This window comes from Scardinius erythrophthalmus (assembly GCF_964197995.2).
Source record: "Scardinius erythrophthalmus genome assembly, chromosome: 19".
In the NCBI taxonomy this organism is placed as follows: Eukaryota; Metazoa; Chordata; class Actinopteri; order Cypriniformes; family Leuciscidae; genus Scardinius; species Scardinius erythrophthalmus.
Genome location: NC_138239.1, coordinates 3130440 through 3148147, shown reverse-complemented (window position 1 = coordinate 3148147; position 17708 = coordinate 3130440). Strand labels below are relative to the sequence as shown.

At 39.5% G+C, this 17708-nt stretch overlaps 2 protein-coding genes across 2 annotated transcripts; both read left to right on the top strand.

Annotated features, from left to right (window-relative positions):
* Positions 1–3085: 3085 nt before the first annotated feature.
* Positions 3086–3970, top strand: LOC308707687 (G-protein coupled receptor 4-like; the record flags this gene model as incomplete). Its single annotated transcript, XM_081394304.1, has 1 exon — positions 3086–3970. One exon carries the CDS (start codon positions 3086–3088, stop codon positions 3968–3970), a length of 885 nt encoding a protein of 294 aa, XP_081250430.1.
* Positions 3971–13235: 9265 nt separating this feature from the next.
* On the top strand, positions 13236–16953 carry gpr65 (G protein-coupled receptor 65). Its single transcript, XM_081347903.1, has 2 exons — positions 13236–13366; positions 14178–16953. Exon 2 carries the CDS (start codon positions 14188–14190, stop codon positions 15202–15204), a length of 1017 nt encoding a protein of 338 aa, XP_081204029.1. The 5' UTR covers positions 13236–13366; positions 14178–14187; the 3' UTR covers positions 15205–16953.
* Positions 16954–17708: the final 755 nt, after the last annotated feature.

Sequence of the window (17708 nt, the reverse complement as noted above, 5' to 3'; positions counted from 1 at the left end):
TAGAGGAAGTCGCTTTAGATAAGCAATGCTAAGCACAGATGCGCTTACTCAAACCATCTCTTCAGCTTTGATGCAACTTTGAACAAAGAGCACTTAGAGGTGAACACCTTTATCTTATTATCGAAACAGCAATGTCACCACATTCACACACATTTGATAAAACAGCGGAGTGTGACATTTAACATCATTAGAAAAGCAACATGGTTTGAAGGGAACTTGTATGAAATGTGTATGTGCAGCATTTAACCAGCAGATTTCTCATAGTTGTCGTGAAATTGCTAAACCAAATATGGTGAAAAGACACTTTCAAGCATAATATTTACATTAAACCGGCGATGCTGACTTGTTCACGATCCGGCCGAAGGGGCTTCGACTTTCTGTCTTTCACATGTTTTTGGTCATTCTGGTAAAGAAGGTGCTGGAAATTGTTTAAACAGTCCAAACATCATCAAGTTCATCTTTACAATTAATCTAAAACAGCTCGTTTGCTTTCCATTACTAGAAAAATCACAGGGACTGCAACTTTGTAAGCTATCACTTAAAGAAGCATGTCAAAAGTTGACCACTTTGACCAGCGGTGAATTAGTCTTCTTGGTTTTAACACCATCTATGCACCACTATTATTTTTTTCACACTTTTAACTGTAATGTTGAGTTATTATTGTTTTCCTGTACCTCAAACAGTAGATAATGGTGCTAGTGACACCAAGGTCAAGGGGTCAAAGCAAGAACTTGTAAAATAAAATGTAAATGTGTAATTGAATGTAATGCATGTAGCTTTGGATAAAAGCATCTGCCAAATGCATGAATGTAACTGTGCTGCTAACTTGTAAATATGCAAATACTCAAGCCATTGATATTTATATTACGTATAAGCAAATACTCTTCTACTAACCCACACATCTGTGCCATCAGACCCATTCAATGATCTCACCAGCTGGATGGCAAATTTATTTGGAACTGCAACATATTAAATTTTACAATACTCTGATCCTTGCTGATGTGAAACCAGCGATTCAAATGAGACAGATATAAAACAGAAAACGGTACATGACTCACTCGACATCAACATCAGTGGAAAATTGACATGCATTTTATCTAGAATGCTAGGAAGTGTAATAGGATGCGTCTTGTAAAACATTCCTCATTTTAAAAACACAAAATTTAAAACATGTGAAACAATTAGGGATGTGAAACGATTAATCGCATCCACAATAAAAGTTTGTGTTTACATAATTTGTACTGTGTATAAATATTTTGTATATATAAATGTACACATGCATGTATATATTTAAGTTTTTTTTATGAATAAAATATTTATATTTAATATAAATTATGTATAAATATATATATACAGTAGCCTATATACATGCAAATATATATGCATATGTGTGTATTTCTATATACAAAATATGTGAATTGGGATGAAGCCAGGATCTAATGCAATAACCACTGCAGAAATGACAGAGATAGTCAGAACATCTACTTTTCCATTCAACTTTTCTTCATATAAACCACTCTTGTTTCACATATACATTACATATGTGAAGATGTTTCAGTTATCTGGTTTTAATCCAGATGTCTAAACTGTCCATACGTATGGTATGATAACACACGATACATCTGCAGTTCATCAGCCTTAAAGGAATTTGTGCAGAAAGATTGTCTGTCGTTGCTGGTGAGATAGATGAACAGATTAGAGAGAGAGAGAGAAAGAAAGAAAGAAAGAAAGAAAGAAAGAAAGAAAAAAAGAAAGAAAGAAAGAAAGAAAGAAAGAAAGAAAGAAAGAAAGAAAGAAAGAAAGAAAGAAAGAAAGAAGAGAGAGAGAGAGAGAGAGAGAGAGAGAGAGAGAGAGAGAGAGAGAGAGAGAGAGAGAGAGAGAGAGAGAGAGAGAGAGAGAGAGAGAGAGAGAGAGAGAGAGAGAGGTTAAGAGATTAAGATTCAGATTAAAGAAACACCCAGATACTATATGGATACTGAAAAATGGCAAATCCTAAAACTAAACTAATCCAATTTGATCAGCAGTTCTATAATTATTTGGTCTGATTAGTCAAAAAAAGAATCATAATTGAAGTGCTTATTTAATACAATGTAAAAGTGTAGTGGTCTTATATGCTACACAGATGGGCTTAAAGGATAACTGTCGCCAAAATGCAACCTAGGGTCTTTTTGTGAATCTACCCGAGGCGAACTTTCGTTTAAAAGCATAATTAGAATGGAAACGCCACTTTTAAGTTTGATTGTATTTTCGTTTTCGGTCAAATTGCCTTTTGAATAGGAGTGCTTGGGGCACGACTATAATAGCATCAAAATCGCTATTTTTAAAACACTAAGAAGGCTCGACTGCTCCTTATTAGACAACCAGGACTTTTTATGTTTGCAATTAAAATCAGTAACTTAATCTTTTATGTCAAAACATGAGAGTTTACATTAGAGATTGCAATAAATGTATTCTTTAGGATAAACTCATTGAGAGATGAGCCATCTCGCTTTCAAGGGGGTCCTTGTACACAACACAATAAAACACATTACACAACACAATAAAAGACACAAAAACACACATAACAAATCAACAAACACTCAACACTCAGATTAAAAACGGATTAATATTGTTTTAATACGTGTAAAGAAATGTAATATGATAATGTAGACTAACATGAAGTGCTTAAAAGGATCACTACCCAAACATTTACATACACGGAACATGTAATAAATAATTTAATATAACATATTGTATTGTATTGTACTATAAAAATAAAGATATCTATAAGGAAACTGGGTAGATTTATTTCCCATATATTAAAAGAATTGAAAGACTTAATATATAAATAACAACAAATTACACACATACACAATATTCCCTCTACAGCATTTTATCCTGGAAATCAGCAGCCATGCTGAAATAGTTTCTAAAACATGATTTGCATGGCATATTTTTCCGTGAAGTCAACGCCTACTCACAGTATTACAGTATATGTTGAGAGGATGAGAGTTGCACTCAGCTTCTTTAGAAAAATAATACCATGGCTGACAACGCTTCTTCAAACTGGAGTATCTGCACACATGGCAACACGGTGGAGCGGTACATGTACCCGACGGCTTACTCAATATTCTTCATCATTGGATTTCCAGCGAACTGTTTGTCTCTGTACGTGGCCTGTGTTCTGATGAAGAAAGGCAATAATTTGGCGGTTTATCTGATTAACTTGTGTGTCGGAGATCTGCTGTATATTCTAACTCTGCCCGTCTGGATCACGATGGCGCTCGGGCAGGCGGCGGGTGACAGTCTGTGCAGTGTTATCGCGGTGGTCATGTTCAACAGCTTCTACGTGGGCTCGGGGTTTCTGTGCTGCATCTCGATGGATCGATATTTAGCCATAGTGTTCCCGCTGCATTTCGCGCGGGTGCGAGAGGTCAGGACCACTGTGATAGTGAGCGTCATCGTATGGCTGGTGGAGATTACGCTTCATCTCGGTCTTCTGGCGCACAGAGATGAGATCAGGAACTTTTCTGCCAGTCGAATGTGCGAGGAGCCAATGATTATGACCAAAGCTTCTGCCAACGTGGCCATCACACGAGCCGTCCTGGGGTTTCTCATTCCTGTGCTCATTATGACCTTCTGCTTCATGGAGATCATCAGGGCGCTGAATAAAAGCACATCTACTGTGGTCAGCGAACGGAGAAAGATCTGCTTTCTACTCCTGTTTCTTCTGTTCACCTACTTGGTGGCTTTTACCCCGTTTCAGGTGGTGATGTTCATCAGAGGACTGATGGAGCCCGGAGACTGCGGTGTTGCACAAAATCTGAGAGGGGTTTACATGGTGTTTGTGGCCACCACGACAATAAACAGCGTTTTGGATCCCATCATTTATTGTCTCATAAGTGAAAGTGCCAAAACTGAAATGAAAAACCTTTTTAAGTGCTGTGGGAAACAATTCAGCAAGATTTATTCATCTGTGGTGAAACCCTGACTTTATAATAACACTTTAAGACTGCAAATATACTGTATATGAATGTCTTGACACACTCATTTGTTAGTATTCACAATGCTTATATACAGTAGCAGCCAAAAGTTTGGACACAATTGACTTAATTTATGTTACTTATGATCGTAACCCTGTAAAGCCTGACATATGAAATCATTGAAAGAAAAATCTTTTCGAAAGTGAAAAGCGGAATAAAAAAGTTTGCATATGTGTTTTCTGTTCAGGGTTTTATGGCTCATAGAGTATGATAGAGTGAATTAAGGAGGGGGGAAATAGTTCAGAGACTCAAACTGAGCAAAAATATGGAATTTGGATATTTATATGGACAAAAAGATGAAATTCTTTTTAATGTATATCAATGAGATCTTTATAACAGTATAACAGACTACTGACATAAAATGCAATATCAGTCGTCACTAATAAGATGATATTTAAATGCTTAGTTTTAGGATCAAATCTCTGTAGTTTTAAAACATATAATGCAATGCAATACAATGATTGAGAGATGAACAAATAAACCTTCCTCAAAAGCCTGACAATCATATTTGAGTCTCACATTTGAACAAGATTTTTAAAAAGAATTTGCCTATATGTGTGAATAATCAAGTCAAATGAAGTTGCTTCAGTCCAGTAAGTGTTGATCTTGAAATATTACAAACAATATCAAAGTTATTCATATGTTTACTTGATAAAGTAAAGATTTCACAGCAAATGAGCTGGAGGGGGATGTTTGTACAATTGTACACATGTAGTAGATTGAGTGCAACAGGTTTTTATTTTCAGCAAAGTTTTGATCATATTGATAGAAATTTTTCTATCAAATATGATACAGGGTTAAACCTAAAGACTTCTGCTTATATACTTTGTGGACAAATATAAACTGTGCATTTGCATGTGAACTGTTAAGATAATAAAAATGAGCAGGTGTGTCCAAACTCTTGAATGCTGCATTTCTGTGCACTTGTTTGGTGTGTGTGTTTGTTTCCAGAGAGCTCAGAGAGATCTTATCCATTTCACAGCACGCAAACCCACTATCGAAACATCGTCTGTGGTTTCTGAGAGATGTTTGACTCCACACGTGCATTCAGCGGATACACAAAACCACTGTGAATTAAATGTATTATTTATCGCTGCTCTATTCTCTCTATAAAATGACACCATATTAATCAAATTGATTTTAATTAAAATATTTGGTAACACTTTAGTTTAGGGTCCAATTCCCACTATTAACTAGTTGCTTATTGGCATGCATATTATTAGAGTTACGGATGCAGACACAGGAGAGGAAGAATGATGGTGAATAGTGATAATATTGACAATAAAGGTGCAGGGATAAGGTGAGCAGGTAGGGAAAGTCCAAAGGGTGATCGAGGAAGGCGCTGGAGACAGGGAGATGAGTCCACATTACACAAACGAACAAACAAGGTCGGACAAGGAACTGTGGTGAGGAGTGTGCCTTTATAGGGGAGGTAATGAGAGTGATGATGAGATGCAGGTGAGTGTGATGAGGAATGACTTGCAGGTGGGAACCAGGATGGATTCTGGGAAGTGTAGTGAAGAGGATGGTGACTAGGGTGAACTGTGACAGAAGCCGTATAACATCTCTGGGATGGGGGGGGGGCACCCTGGAGGCTGACGAGGGCGTGGCCCATATAGACCCCTTTTGCGCCGACGTCACAGTTACGTCACGGCGCTAGCTGGAGGCAAAACAAACGGAAAACTGGAGGCGGCCAATACAAACCAGCACAGATTCGGCTACATAATAAGGAGCTTAAATTATTATTTTTATTATTAAAAGTCATCTTGTTGTGTTCTTGGGTGCAAGAAAAAATTGCACCGTAGTGTCACTCTTTACATTGTCGTCTTGGCGCTGGCTAGGCAGAACTGCGGATTGAACCACTCAAGTCTTTACATGACCATTCAGCACATAGTTATATTATAGGCATCTAAATATATTTATATGTCCTCAGTTTCTCTTTACCCTCGGTTTCTCTATCGGGTAGGTGTAGAAGTCAGGCCACTCAACCAGAGGTAGCGTTAACGTTAATCCTGTCAGTTCGTCCATTGACTGAGCGTGTGCGGTCATCTGGTTCCGTCCGTTAAAATTTAACGGCCATTTTGCACAAGGGCTCAGGTGCGGTGGCGGCCATCTTGGACTAGGGCTCAGCCGCTACGCCGACGGCCATCTTGGACGAGGGCTCAAGCGCGGCGGAGGCCATCTTGGACGAGGGCTCTGGAAGGGCTGTCTCAACAGGACGAGGCTCTGGAAGGGTGGCGGCCATCTTGAGACGAGGCTCTGGAAACACTCAATGTTCGGTCTGGGTAGGAGGTAAGGCACGCCAGATCAAGAAACGCCGCGGTGTGGGCCTCGAGAGGTAGCTGGTCCTGGTCTATACAAAGGAGAAGTACAGCAGGATCCATTCTTCGGTTTAGGTCCGACCTTCTGTCACGGATGCAGACACAGGAGAGGAAGAATGATGGTGAATAGTGATATTATTGATAATAAAGGTGCAGGGATGAGGTGAGCAGGTAGGGAAAGTCAGAGCACCTCATTAAATGTATACTTGCATGGGCTTTGCAGTGGAAACATTTCGTGAAGTTCCTGAAGAAGGATTTTGATGGTTCCATCAGTCTCAATCGATTTCTTCGGCGGTGAATGAAGAAAAGTTGATGAATTTGAGTGGTTTGTTTGACTGTTTTGGTTGAAGGTTTTCAAGGCTCTTTGCTGAGCACATGCAGATGCACATGCAGATTGTGGCCTGTCAACTGGACCACGCAGGAAACCAAGGAGTGAGGAAGTCGGAAGAGTTGATGGTTGCCCACTCAGTGATGGTAAAGTTGCAGTTTTCTTCTGAGTTGGAATGAAGAAAATACAGTCTGACTCTTTTGAGCGAGTGAAGGCATAGCAGGCTGTGGTCACGGCCCCACAGACATAAACCCGAAGATGCAGCAGTAGAGGCCAGAAGAAGAGAGCGAGGGTCACTGTGAATTTGTCTCTAATAAAGCCTGAGAAAAGTCCCACCTCTCTGGGTTTGCTTGACCAATGAGAAAGGTGGAATTTCCAAGCGGGAAAATTCCTCTGTTGGCGATTTATGGATATTTTGTTTCAAGCGTGCTCATTTGCATGTGCAGCTGGAATGGTCGCTGATGAAGAAAAACTATGAAAGATTCTTGTAATACTAATATGTTGCACAGCTATCAACATATCATATACACGATCATTTCGATCTTCAAAGTACCAATTTATAGAGACCAAACATGGTATAGGTGAGGTTACACTGACCATTGATTCTATTGTAAAATACACAGTATCAAAAAATAATAGTATTAAAAGACATTACACAAGACAATAAATCATTCATAAAATATTCTGGGATGCATGTTCATTTATGGATCAGTTCATCGATAAATGAATGCAGGAAAGTCTGTTTTAAGGTCTGTAGGTCTTTCCTATGGCCGAGGTCCTGACCACATGACCACATTTTTTTACAGCAATAAAGGCATCGTATCTGATCGTCGCTAGGGATGCACCGAAATGAAAATTCTTGGCCGAAACCGAAAACCGAAAAAGAGGAAACCAAGGCCGAAAACCGAAACACAGAAAGAAATGATGGCAATTATTAGTACCATTGCATTTATGGCTATGACTGTGTGTACTAACTTTACTAAAATCAAGGCATTGCAACTGCATAAATTAATATTAAAGTTTCAAAGAATAAATCAACTACAAATTATGCAAATATTTATTTAGCACATTGCAACAATGCACAATATAAAATAAAATTCAAACTAAAATGTTTAACTTGACCCCACTCATGTGTACATTAAATAATAATGTACAGGCCTACTGGCCTGCAGAAAGGTTTTAAAATTAAATGTTCTCTCATAAAAACAAAGTGCATTTAGGTCAAGTGCATTTAAAAATTTTCTCTGCAGGACTACTACAAGAAAGTGCATTCAGAACAAGTGAACTATATGCTATATATGACTATATGCTCATGGACGTGAGTTGCAACAACATTAAACAGCTCAGGTAAACACAGCTCTGAGAAATGTTGTTTCCTCGGCATGACATAACGGGGCTCAATGTGCTCGATCAGCCTACGAAATCTCACATCTTCTACGACAGGGAATGGCTGATCATCTAAGGCAATTAATTCCATAATCTTTTGTGTAATGCCCTTTTCCTTGACACCATCACTGGGAAACTTCCTTGCCTTTTCAAAAACGTCCGCCACAGACGGAGTGGGCGTGCTCGGAGGCGTTTTCCTTTTCTGTGCCGCGTTCCTCTCATATTCAGCGTAGCGATCGGAATGTTTGGATTTCAGGTGATAAATTAAACCCGACGTGGAGAAAGTCTTTGCACATGCACCCCCCTCTTGAAATTTCGACATTACATGTTTTGCAAATCGCTGTCCGTGGGTCTTTCTCAGATATACTGAGATACGTCCACACCGCAGACATGTTGCTTCAGACAAGCATGTGCAGGTCGCGGTTTCTGTTTGCGTCATCACAACATTTCGGCCGTATTGTTTCAGTGGTAAAAGTCTTCGGCCGAAAATTTTCAGTCGTTACATAAGTGTGATGAGGAATGACGTGTGGGTGGGAACCAGGATGGATGCTGGGAAGTGTAGTGAAGAGGATGGTGACTAGGGTGAACTGTGTCAACTAGGATATTGGCTGTTTATTAAAAGCACATACTGTATTAATGCCTTATTCTGCATGACCATAATCGACATCCTTCAATCCTACCCTATACCTTAAAAGCAACCTTACTAACTATTAATAAGCAGTAATTATGAGTTTATTAAATCAATAACACTTTCACTAAAGATTTTACCTCATGTATCGATAGTCTTGGATTTCAACAGTTTGTCAACTTTCCCACACACAATAAAGGACATAATCTGGACTTAATCTGCTGCTCAGGAATAACACCTACGGACTGCAAAACTGACCACCTCCCTTATACTGATCATCTGCTTCTTTCATTTAATGTCAATCTGTCTTTCAGTAAAGCCAACCCACCACGTACTATTCACTTCCGTAAAATCAAGGACATCAACCTGGACAATCTCATAACTCATATTAATAACCTTCCCAGTGTAGATAGCCTTTCTACAACAGATGAGTTTCTCTCATATTACAACACACACCTCCAAAACATTCTCAACACTCTGGCTCCACTCAAAACTCGATCTGTCAATTTCACTAACACAGCACCCTTGTTTACTCCGACCCTAAGAAAACAAAAAGCAATAGGCCGCCGACTGGAAAGACTCCACAGGAAAACTGGACTCACCATACACAAAGACATGTATACAACTCACATCCTCCAATACAAAGACTCCATCTCCAAAGCCAAATCCACCTACTACTCTCGGTTAATCAGCTCCAATGAAGGCAATTCCAAGGCTCTTTTCTCCCTCATTTCTCAAAAACAAAAACCCCTGATTCACTTCCATCCCATCTCTATTCTTCTGACTTTTGCAATAAACTGTCATCTTTTTTCACTACAAAAATCCAACACATTCACCAGCAAACTCCGTTAGTCTTAAGCCCACCCATTCCAACCTCATCCACTTCAACCCATCCATTTTCAACATTTACCCCTCCCTCTGTTAACCAGATTTCCACTCTTATCCAGAAATCTAATACCTCCTCCTGTCAACTAGACCCTCTCCCCACTTCTCTTGTCAAAGCTTCCATTCCCGCTCTTTCCCCCCTCATCACTAATATTCTTCATGCCTCCCTCACTTCTGGTACTGTACCCCTCTCTCTGAAAACTGCTGCTGTCACTCCCATACTCAAGAAACCCGGCTCCGATCCCACTGACCTCAATAACTTCCGCCCCATCTCAAACCTTCCATTCATCTCCAAACTCCTGGAAAAAAACTGTTGCTGCTCAACTTCAAACCCACCTTTCCTTTAATAAGCTTTATGAACAATTTCAATCTGGCTTTCGCTCCCTCCATAGTACTGAAACGGCCCTTCTCAAAATCACCAATGACCTCCTCCTTTCTGCTGACTCCGGTTCACTATCCATCCTCCTTCTGCTTGATCTCAGTGCAGCCTTTGACACCATCTCGCATTCCATCCTACTGGACAGACTCTCCTCCATCAGCATCACTGGCATTCCCCTTACCTGGTTCCGCTCCGACCTTTCCGACCGCTCCCAGTTCATCCAGCTAAAGCCCTTCACCTCTCATCCCTTCCCTGTCACTTCTGGTGTTCCTCAGGGTTCTGTCCTTGGCCCCTTGCTTTTTCTGATCTATCTTCTCCCCCTTGGTGACATCTTCAGGACACACAACATTCGTTTTCATTGCTACGCAGATGACACACAGCTCTACATCTCCAGTAAACCTAACAGCACACTCCCACCCTCCTCCCTAACCAACTGCCTTCATGAAATAAAGTCCTGGTTCACCTCAAACTTCCTCAAACTTAACAGCAATAAAACTGAACTTCTACTCACTGGCACAAAATCCACCTTAAGTAAAATAAACAATTTCTCAATTTTCATCGACGGCTCCTCCATCTCCCCCTCCCCTCAGGTAAAGAGTCTGGGTGTCATCCTGGACAGCACCCTCAGCTTCACTGCACACATCAATAACATCACCCGCTCAGCCTACTTCCACCTTAGGAACATTCACCGCCTCCGCCCTTCTCTCACTCCTCTTTCCACTGCCGTTCTTGTCCATAGCCTTGTCACTTCCCGAATCGACTACTGCAACTCCCTCCTGTTTGGTCTCCCTCAAAAAACCCTCCATAAACTCCAACTTGTTCAGAATTCTGCTGCACGCATCATCACTCACACACCCTCCATTAAGCACATCACCCCAGTCCTCCAACAGCTCCACTGGCTCCCCATCACACACCGCATCCACTACAAAATCCTGCTCCTCACTTTCAAAGCCATCCATAACCTCGCCCCTCCATACCTAACTGATCTCATTCATATTGCCACACCTGCCCGCTCTCTCCGCTCCTCCTCCTCTCTCCATCTCATTGTTCCGCCAGCCCACCTCGTCACCATGGGGAGTAGGGCCTTCAGCCGCTCTGCTCCCCAGCTCTGGAACACTCTCCCCCCTGACCTCCGCAACTCTGACTCACTTTCACACTTCAAATCCACACTCAAAACTCATCTGTTTAGACAAGCCCACTTACTCTGATCACTACTGCATTGTCCTCCTGTACTGCTTTTAACTGATGTATTTTAACCTGTTTTTATGCTAGTTTTTACCCTAGTTAGTTTTTAGTTTGTTCTAATGAACCTTCTTGTAAGGCGACCTTGAGTGTCCAGAAAGGCGCCAAATAAATAAAATGTATTATTATTATTATTATTATTATTGATGCAAAAGGTTGTTAATAGTTAGTTAAAAGTGAGAATTGGACCCTAAAATAAAGTGTGACAAAATATTTTAGCTTAAAGTCCAGTACTGTGTCTTACAGACTGATAACAGATAACTCAACCTCATTATCAAAAATGAAAGCTCTAGCATTAGGTTCTGCCAGGAAGACTTAATTGTTATGTCACTCTACTTTTTATCTATCCAATCACATTCCAACACTTGTGGTATAAAAGATCGGTACTTACTCATGTTTGAGTTTGCAGATGCTGACGCTTCAATTCACCACCATCCTCCCCACCTCCTCCAAATTGAATCCTTCCCTCCATCCTCCTCACCACCACCACCAGGATGGTCCCTTCCATACCTCACGGGGGTCGGCTGCGCCCCTGCCTTGATCTTCAGGCAGGATATGCAGAGTCCGGACCCTCAGATTGCGAGCTACTGTAATGGAAATTTTACATTTAGATGTGTTTTTTACTTTTAGGTGTGTGCAACTTGTGTTAATGTTGAACATTTATTTTTACTCATAAGCATTTAAAGAAATATAATCATATAAGCTAAAGTACATTATTAAAGATATGTAACCAAGTTTTAGAAATGTATAAGTTAAGATAAGCTTGCAGGGACAAGATGTTCTGGGTTAGAAGACTAAGAAACAAAGTGACCTATTGTACTTCAAGTGTGAAAAGTATGTGCGCAGCTTTGATCAAATTAAATATAGGCAAAATGTGTGAAAATGAAGCAGCTAATAACAGGAAACTTTTGCAGTCATGGTATTGTTCTGTCTAGATAGAATTTATGTTAGAAGAGGTCTTGAACAAAGACGTTTTCCTTTTAAGGTAAACGAAGCGATCTTTTGAGACAGATGCAGCCTATTCAGGATGTGTTAAGGGTATATAAGCTTGGCAGAGGAACTGACTCTTTGCCTTCTCATATCAGACTCTGACTGATGTGTGAACAGCCAATTTCTTGCAAGAAATAAAGATCTTTAGCCTGGCAAGCCAGACCTACATCAAGATGTTAGGTCTGGAAACTCACCATAGTCACGGCTCAATCCGAGGGGCGGGATAAACGGCTGTCTTTCAAATTCCCTCTGCACGCAATAGGACAGCGCTTCAACCAACCAGAGCGTTTTCCCAACAGCGGAGCTTAGTTGATAGATTCAACTTTTGCCATATCTGGCCGGCAAAACGACGAACACATCTTCCTTTTTTTAAGAATGACTTAAGTGCCGTTCTTTGCTCTTTTCTCAAAGAAAAACTTAACTCCAAGTCCTCCAGAGTCGCGGCCAAAGCCGATTCGAAAGACCGTTGTTCTCCATCAGCAGCCGCCATTCTTTTTTTTCAAGTAGCAGCAGCCAGGTAACCGTCACAACTCTGTCGTGTATGTTAAGCCCGCCCCGCCTACTCTATACACAACGTGATTGGCCTGACCCAATCTGGGTTTTTGCAGCGAGAAGGTTTATTGAGAGTTGCTAGACTACCCTGGCTGCGAAATACATTTTGCTGCCGCTAGGGTGCGTCTAGATTTCTAGGCTAAAAGATCTTTATAACTTTTGAAATTTCCAGCTGTCTTCCAATTATTATTTAAAGTCGTGAAAGAATTTCCACGACACTATGGACGGGGCCTGCGCCAAATAACTTTATTGCTTGCTGGGTTGCTAATAAATGGATAATTGTCACAGTATTTATTCTCCCGAGTCTTTTTGGTAGAACCTAAAAACAGTAATCCAAGAATAACAACATGAGTGATTAAAAGACTTAGGCTATAAGTATACACACAGTAAACATAAACAAATATGACAAATCATGTTTCAGGAAGGCAGGACGCTGTCACTGCTTCTTGAGTGTTTTGTGGTTTCTGTCCGGAGTTAAACTAAGTAACGCCAAAGAGGAAGTGATGTTTGCCACTCTTGCTTCCTCCCATGTGAAGGAGACTGTTGCAATGTGCAGTTCCTTCGATTATATCTTTGCAAATATTTGATCATATTTTAGTCATAAAAACAGTTTCCTGAATTGCTGCACTTATGGTGAGTAGATTTGATCTAAAATATTCAGCACATGGGCTTTTGATGCTATTAAAACAAATATGGTTTTTAAAGGTTCGGTTGGTTGATTTCTACTGAAGATATTGTATAATAACTATTGTATAGCTGTTGTATATATTGTACACAGTTTTGTTCTTAATATTATGAGTCAGTATAAATCTGCTTAAAAGGGACGTTTCACTCAAAACTGAAGATTCTTTCAAATCGCACTCATGTCGCTCGTATGACTTCTGTGGAGCACAAATGCAGATCATATAATAATTGTATTCAACAAGTATGCATTAAAATGGACCAAAAGTGATATTAAAAACATTTATAATGTTACAAAAGATTTCTATTAAACTTTTTTATTCAACTTTCTGTTCAAAAAATCCTGAAAACAGATGCTGAATCATAACCATTTTTATTTTATTTCTTTTCTTTCCAGGGTTCTTTGATGAATTGAACATTCTATTGTAATAATATTTCATTGCTCAATGAATATTTCATTGCTCATATTATTTTTGCTCAAACAAATGCAGCCTCGGTGACACAAGACTTCTTTAAAAAACATTAAACAATCTTTATTATTCCAAACTTTTGACCAGTATGTTTATAACTCATACAAAACTATCATATGATTGTGCATGCTTCTGACCATTTTCAATGTCACTGTATATAAAAGAGCAGCATGAAAAGAGCACAGAAGATCATTGGGGGTTGAAACGATCCTGAATAAATTAATATTAATAGTTGGTATCTGCTGTCAGGTAAAACGATCACATAACAAATAATGATGTTTATCCCTATCTAGCTGACTTGAGATGAATGCAACGGACGATGCTGAGTGCTACCCGTCTGACAATCCAGAAAAGAAGGTATTCGTCGCGTTGCACTTGGCTGTGATCCTGATCGGCATCCCCTCCAACGTCTTCTTCCTATTTGTGTCATACCGGCTCATCCGTCAGAAGAACGAGTTGGGCGTTTATCTGTTTAATCTGGCTCTCTCGGATCTCTTATTTATCACTTGTTTGCCAGTGTGGATTCAGTACGCTATCCAGGACACATGGATTTATGGAAAGGCCGCATGTGTCGTGTGCGTTTTCCTGCTCTACACAAACTTCTACACCAGCGCTTTACTTCTGAGCTGCATCGCTGTGGATCGCTACTTAGCCATCGTTCACCCGCTACAGTTTTGCGAGTTTAGAAAGCGCAGGATTGCAGTCAGCGTGAGCATTGCCGCTTGGATTTTTACCGTCGTATTCAATGCAATCACTGTGCGTCCAAATAGTGTCTACAAACATATTGAGGATTATTCAATCTGCTTGGAACGATTTCCTTTGCCACCTCAGCAAAAATGGGCCAACGTCGCTCGTTTTGTTGTAGGCTTCCTCATTCCTGCATTGGTGGTGGGTTTCTGTTATTGGCAGATCTGTTCGGACGTAAAGAAAAACCAAACTCTGGGGTTGACGGAGCGCCGGCGTGTGTTCAAGCTTCTCGGAGGCATTTTGCTGACTCTCTACTTGTGTTTCGGGCCTGTGCACATCATGATGGTTTTGAGGGTTTTGCTGGATAAGTGTCCGTATCCCAAATGGCTCTACATCGGATATAAGGCCAGCGTATTCCTCGCGACGCTCAACTGCCTTGCCGATCCGCTCCTGTACGGCTTCACGAGCAGAACGGGTCAAGCCAGTGCTTCAAACTTGTTACTCGTCTTGAGGAGAATTAGGAAGAAAGAGGGGCAAAGGGAGGCGGGACCGCAAAACAACCAAATCCTTGGAACTGGTATGGATTCCAATCACAAAAGCCCTATTTACTGTACATCTGAATTACAGGTGTGATTGGATCAAGCTGATGTTTATATGCTATAGTGTTTACGGGACTGAAACCAAGGAAGACTTATACAGTCAAACGAAAATTTATTCAGACACCTTCAACATTTTTCACATTATCACAGTTTATTCGCTATCGTTAAGAAAATGGTAATAAAATATGACAAGAACTCATTCATATTTCACTGGTTTTGTCCATCCTTCTGTTAGACTGTCTCACAAATGAATTATGTTGAATATCTGTCAGCTGTTAAATTGAAGTGCACAATTATAATACCAATATAGGTCGACCAATCACAAAGCAATGCTTAATTTTGTTCAGTCTGTGGTGTAAAAAGGTCGCATTAGCAATTAAAGAAAAAACACTTCAGCAAAACATGCTCAGGTCACAAATTTTCATAATTGTTACTGGTAGTCACTGTATGAAGAATTTTGGGGTATAATGTGTCACAGTTTACTTTATTTTGCTATCCTCACTTACATAAAAGAACTATAATGTCCTGCAACCACTAGTAAAAAAAATAAAAAAATAAAAAAAACTAGGCTATATCTGGTGTCTGAATCATTTTCGGTTTGACTGTACATTCAAACACAAAGACTGATCTATGAACTGTCTGCCAACAACAACTTACGATAACCCGATACATTTTTTGAGAAAAGAGAACAGCATTTCATCATTACTTCCTGTCAAATAATTTGCACTTCCTCAGAAATACCTGTAAGCTTTCGTTTTTACTCCCCCGTCTTCACTAATACTTTGCACAAAATATTATAAACATCTAAGGTGTGTTAAATCTATTTTGAGTGTGTTATCTATTATACGAGGTTGCATCCAACAATGCCTTTTTCATTGTTTTTCAGTGGTATTGTTGACTTTTTCAATAATACCATTAAACTAATCTCCTATACTAATGAGTACTGTTTTTGTCCTGTTTAGTATGTATATACAAACACATTTATTTATTGAACTATGCACTATTAAAAGTTTGGAGTCTGTAAGATTTTTGTAACAAAGTCTCTTCTGCTCACCAAAGCTGCATTTATTGATCAAAACAACAGTAAAAACAGTGAAATATTATTACCACACACACACAGACACAGACACACACACACAGACACACACACTCACACACACACACACACACATACCTCAACAGAAAGGGGAAGAGCACAGCAAGTGCCAAACCACAGTCTAAAATTAAACAAATGTTCTCCTTTTAAATGATCTGCGCTTACACTTGACTATGGTTTTAAAATCCCCTCTTTGACAATTCTTTTTAAAATAACATGTATCTCACCCAAATGTTTGCTCACTCGTTGTATTTGTGTTCTAACAATGGGGTAATTTTGTTGCTCAAGAGTTTACATAACACAAGGAAGCTTGATTTGTTGAATTGAAAAAGTAGCACAAACAAATACAATACAATAAAGAGAGTTTGAGGATAGGTCTAGTATTCAGGTACAGAAATAGGCGACTACAGAAACTGAATAAAAAGTCATCAAATGTAAAATAACACTGGATAGTATTTTAGTCCTTATTGAATTAAATACATAGACTATCAATCCTGATTCCTTACAATTAAAGCTATCTTTTGCTGTTTTATCAACGGGCTTTCGCACCGGAGGAACCTTTTCATTAGGGGTGTAACAATATATCGAGTCACAATATATCGCAATACAAAAATGTGTCAATATGTATTGTGCATAGTGACAATATGTACTGTGTATCGTTCACAAAATAAAAATTACTGTGTGAGGAAAAAATTCAATTTTTCAGTTTTAGTGTCAGTACTGCATTAAACTTTTATATATATTGTGTGGAATATAATGTATTAATAATGCAATGTGGGAATATTTGTGTGTCCTGATAATACCAAATGTCTGATGTTACCAGTAAAAAGTGGTGTACATTATTATAAATATATCTAGTCAATGACACAGTTCAAGCATATTCATCTAAAATTGTGTATTTTCAGCTTCAGAATCATGAAAATTGTTATTCTGGTGTCTCTATTGTCCTGTGCTTTGGGTTTCCAGCACCAAGTCCAAGAATATTCATTTACACACACAGTGTAATACCAAATTTAGCATTTTAATCAACAGTACATTTTTTGTTAACCTTTTATCATATGTATCACAATAATATCCTATTGTGAGTTCAGTATCGTGATATGTATCGAATCGTGACATGAGGGTATGTTCTAGAACTATTTGGGGAAGTTCACGGATTTTGTCGTGTTTGAACCGCAGGAACTAGGAATGATATTAGTTCTAGGATCTCCTTTTGGAGGAACTCATTTATCTCCTACTTCAGAGTCGGGTCTAAACCAGCACTATAGGAACTACCGGCGGTGACGTTAGTGTTCGCTGATTGGCCGAACACATGCGAAACACCAGCACACGCCATTTTTAAAAAAAGCTACGTAAACACACAGATTATAGCAGATATTTACTCCAGAAACTAACTCTATGAACATGGAAAACAGTGATAGATGGGCCTCTTAACCTTTAAT

Coding starts and splice junctions, on each gene's coding strand:
- gpr65 (XM_081347903.1), top strand. CDS start 14,188: ATGAATGCAACGGACGATGCTGAGTGCTACCCGTCTGACAATCCAGAA.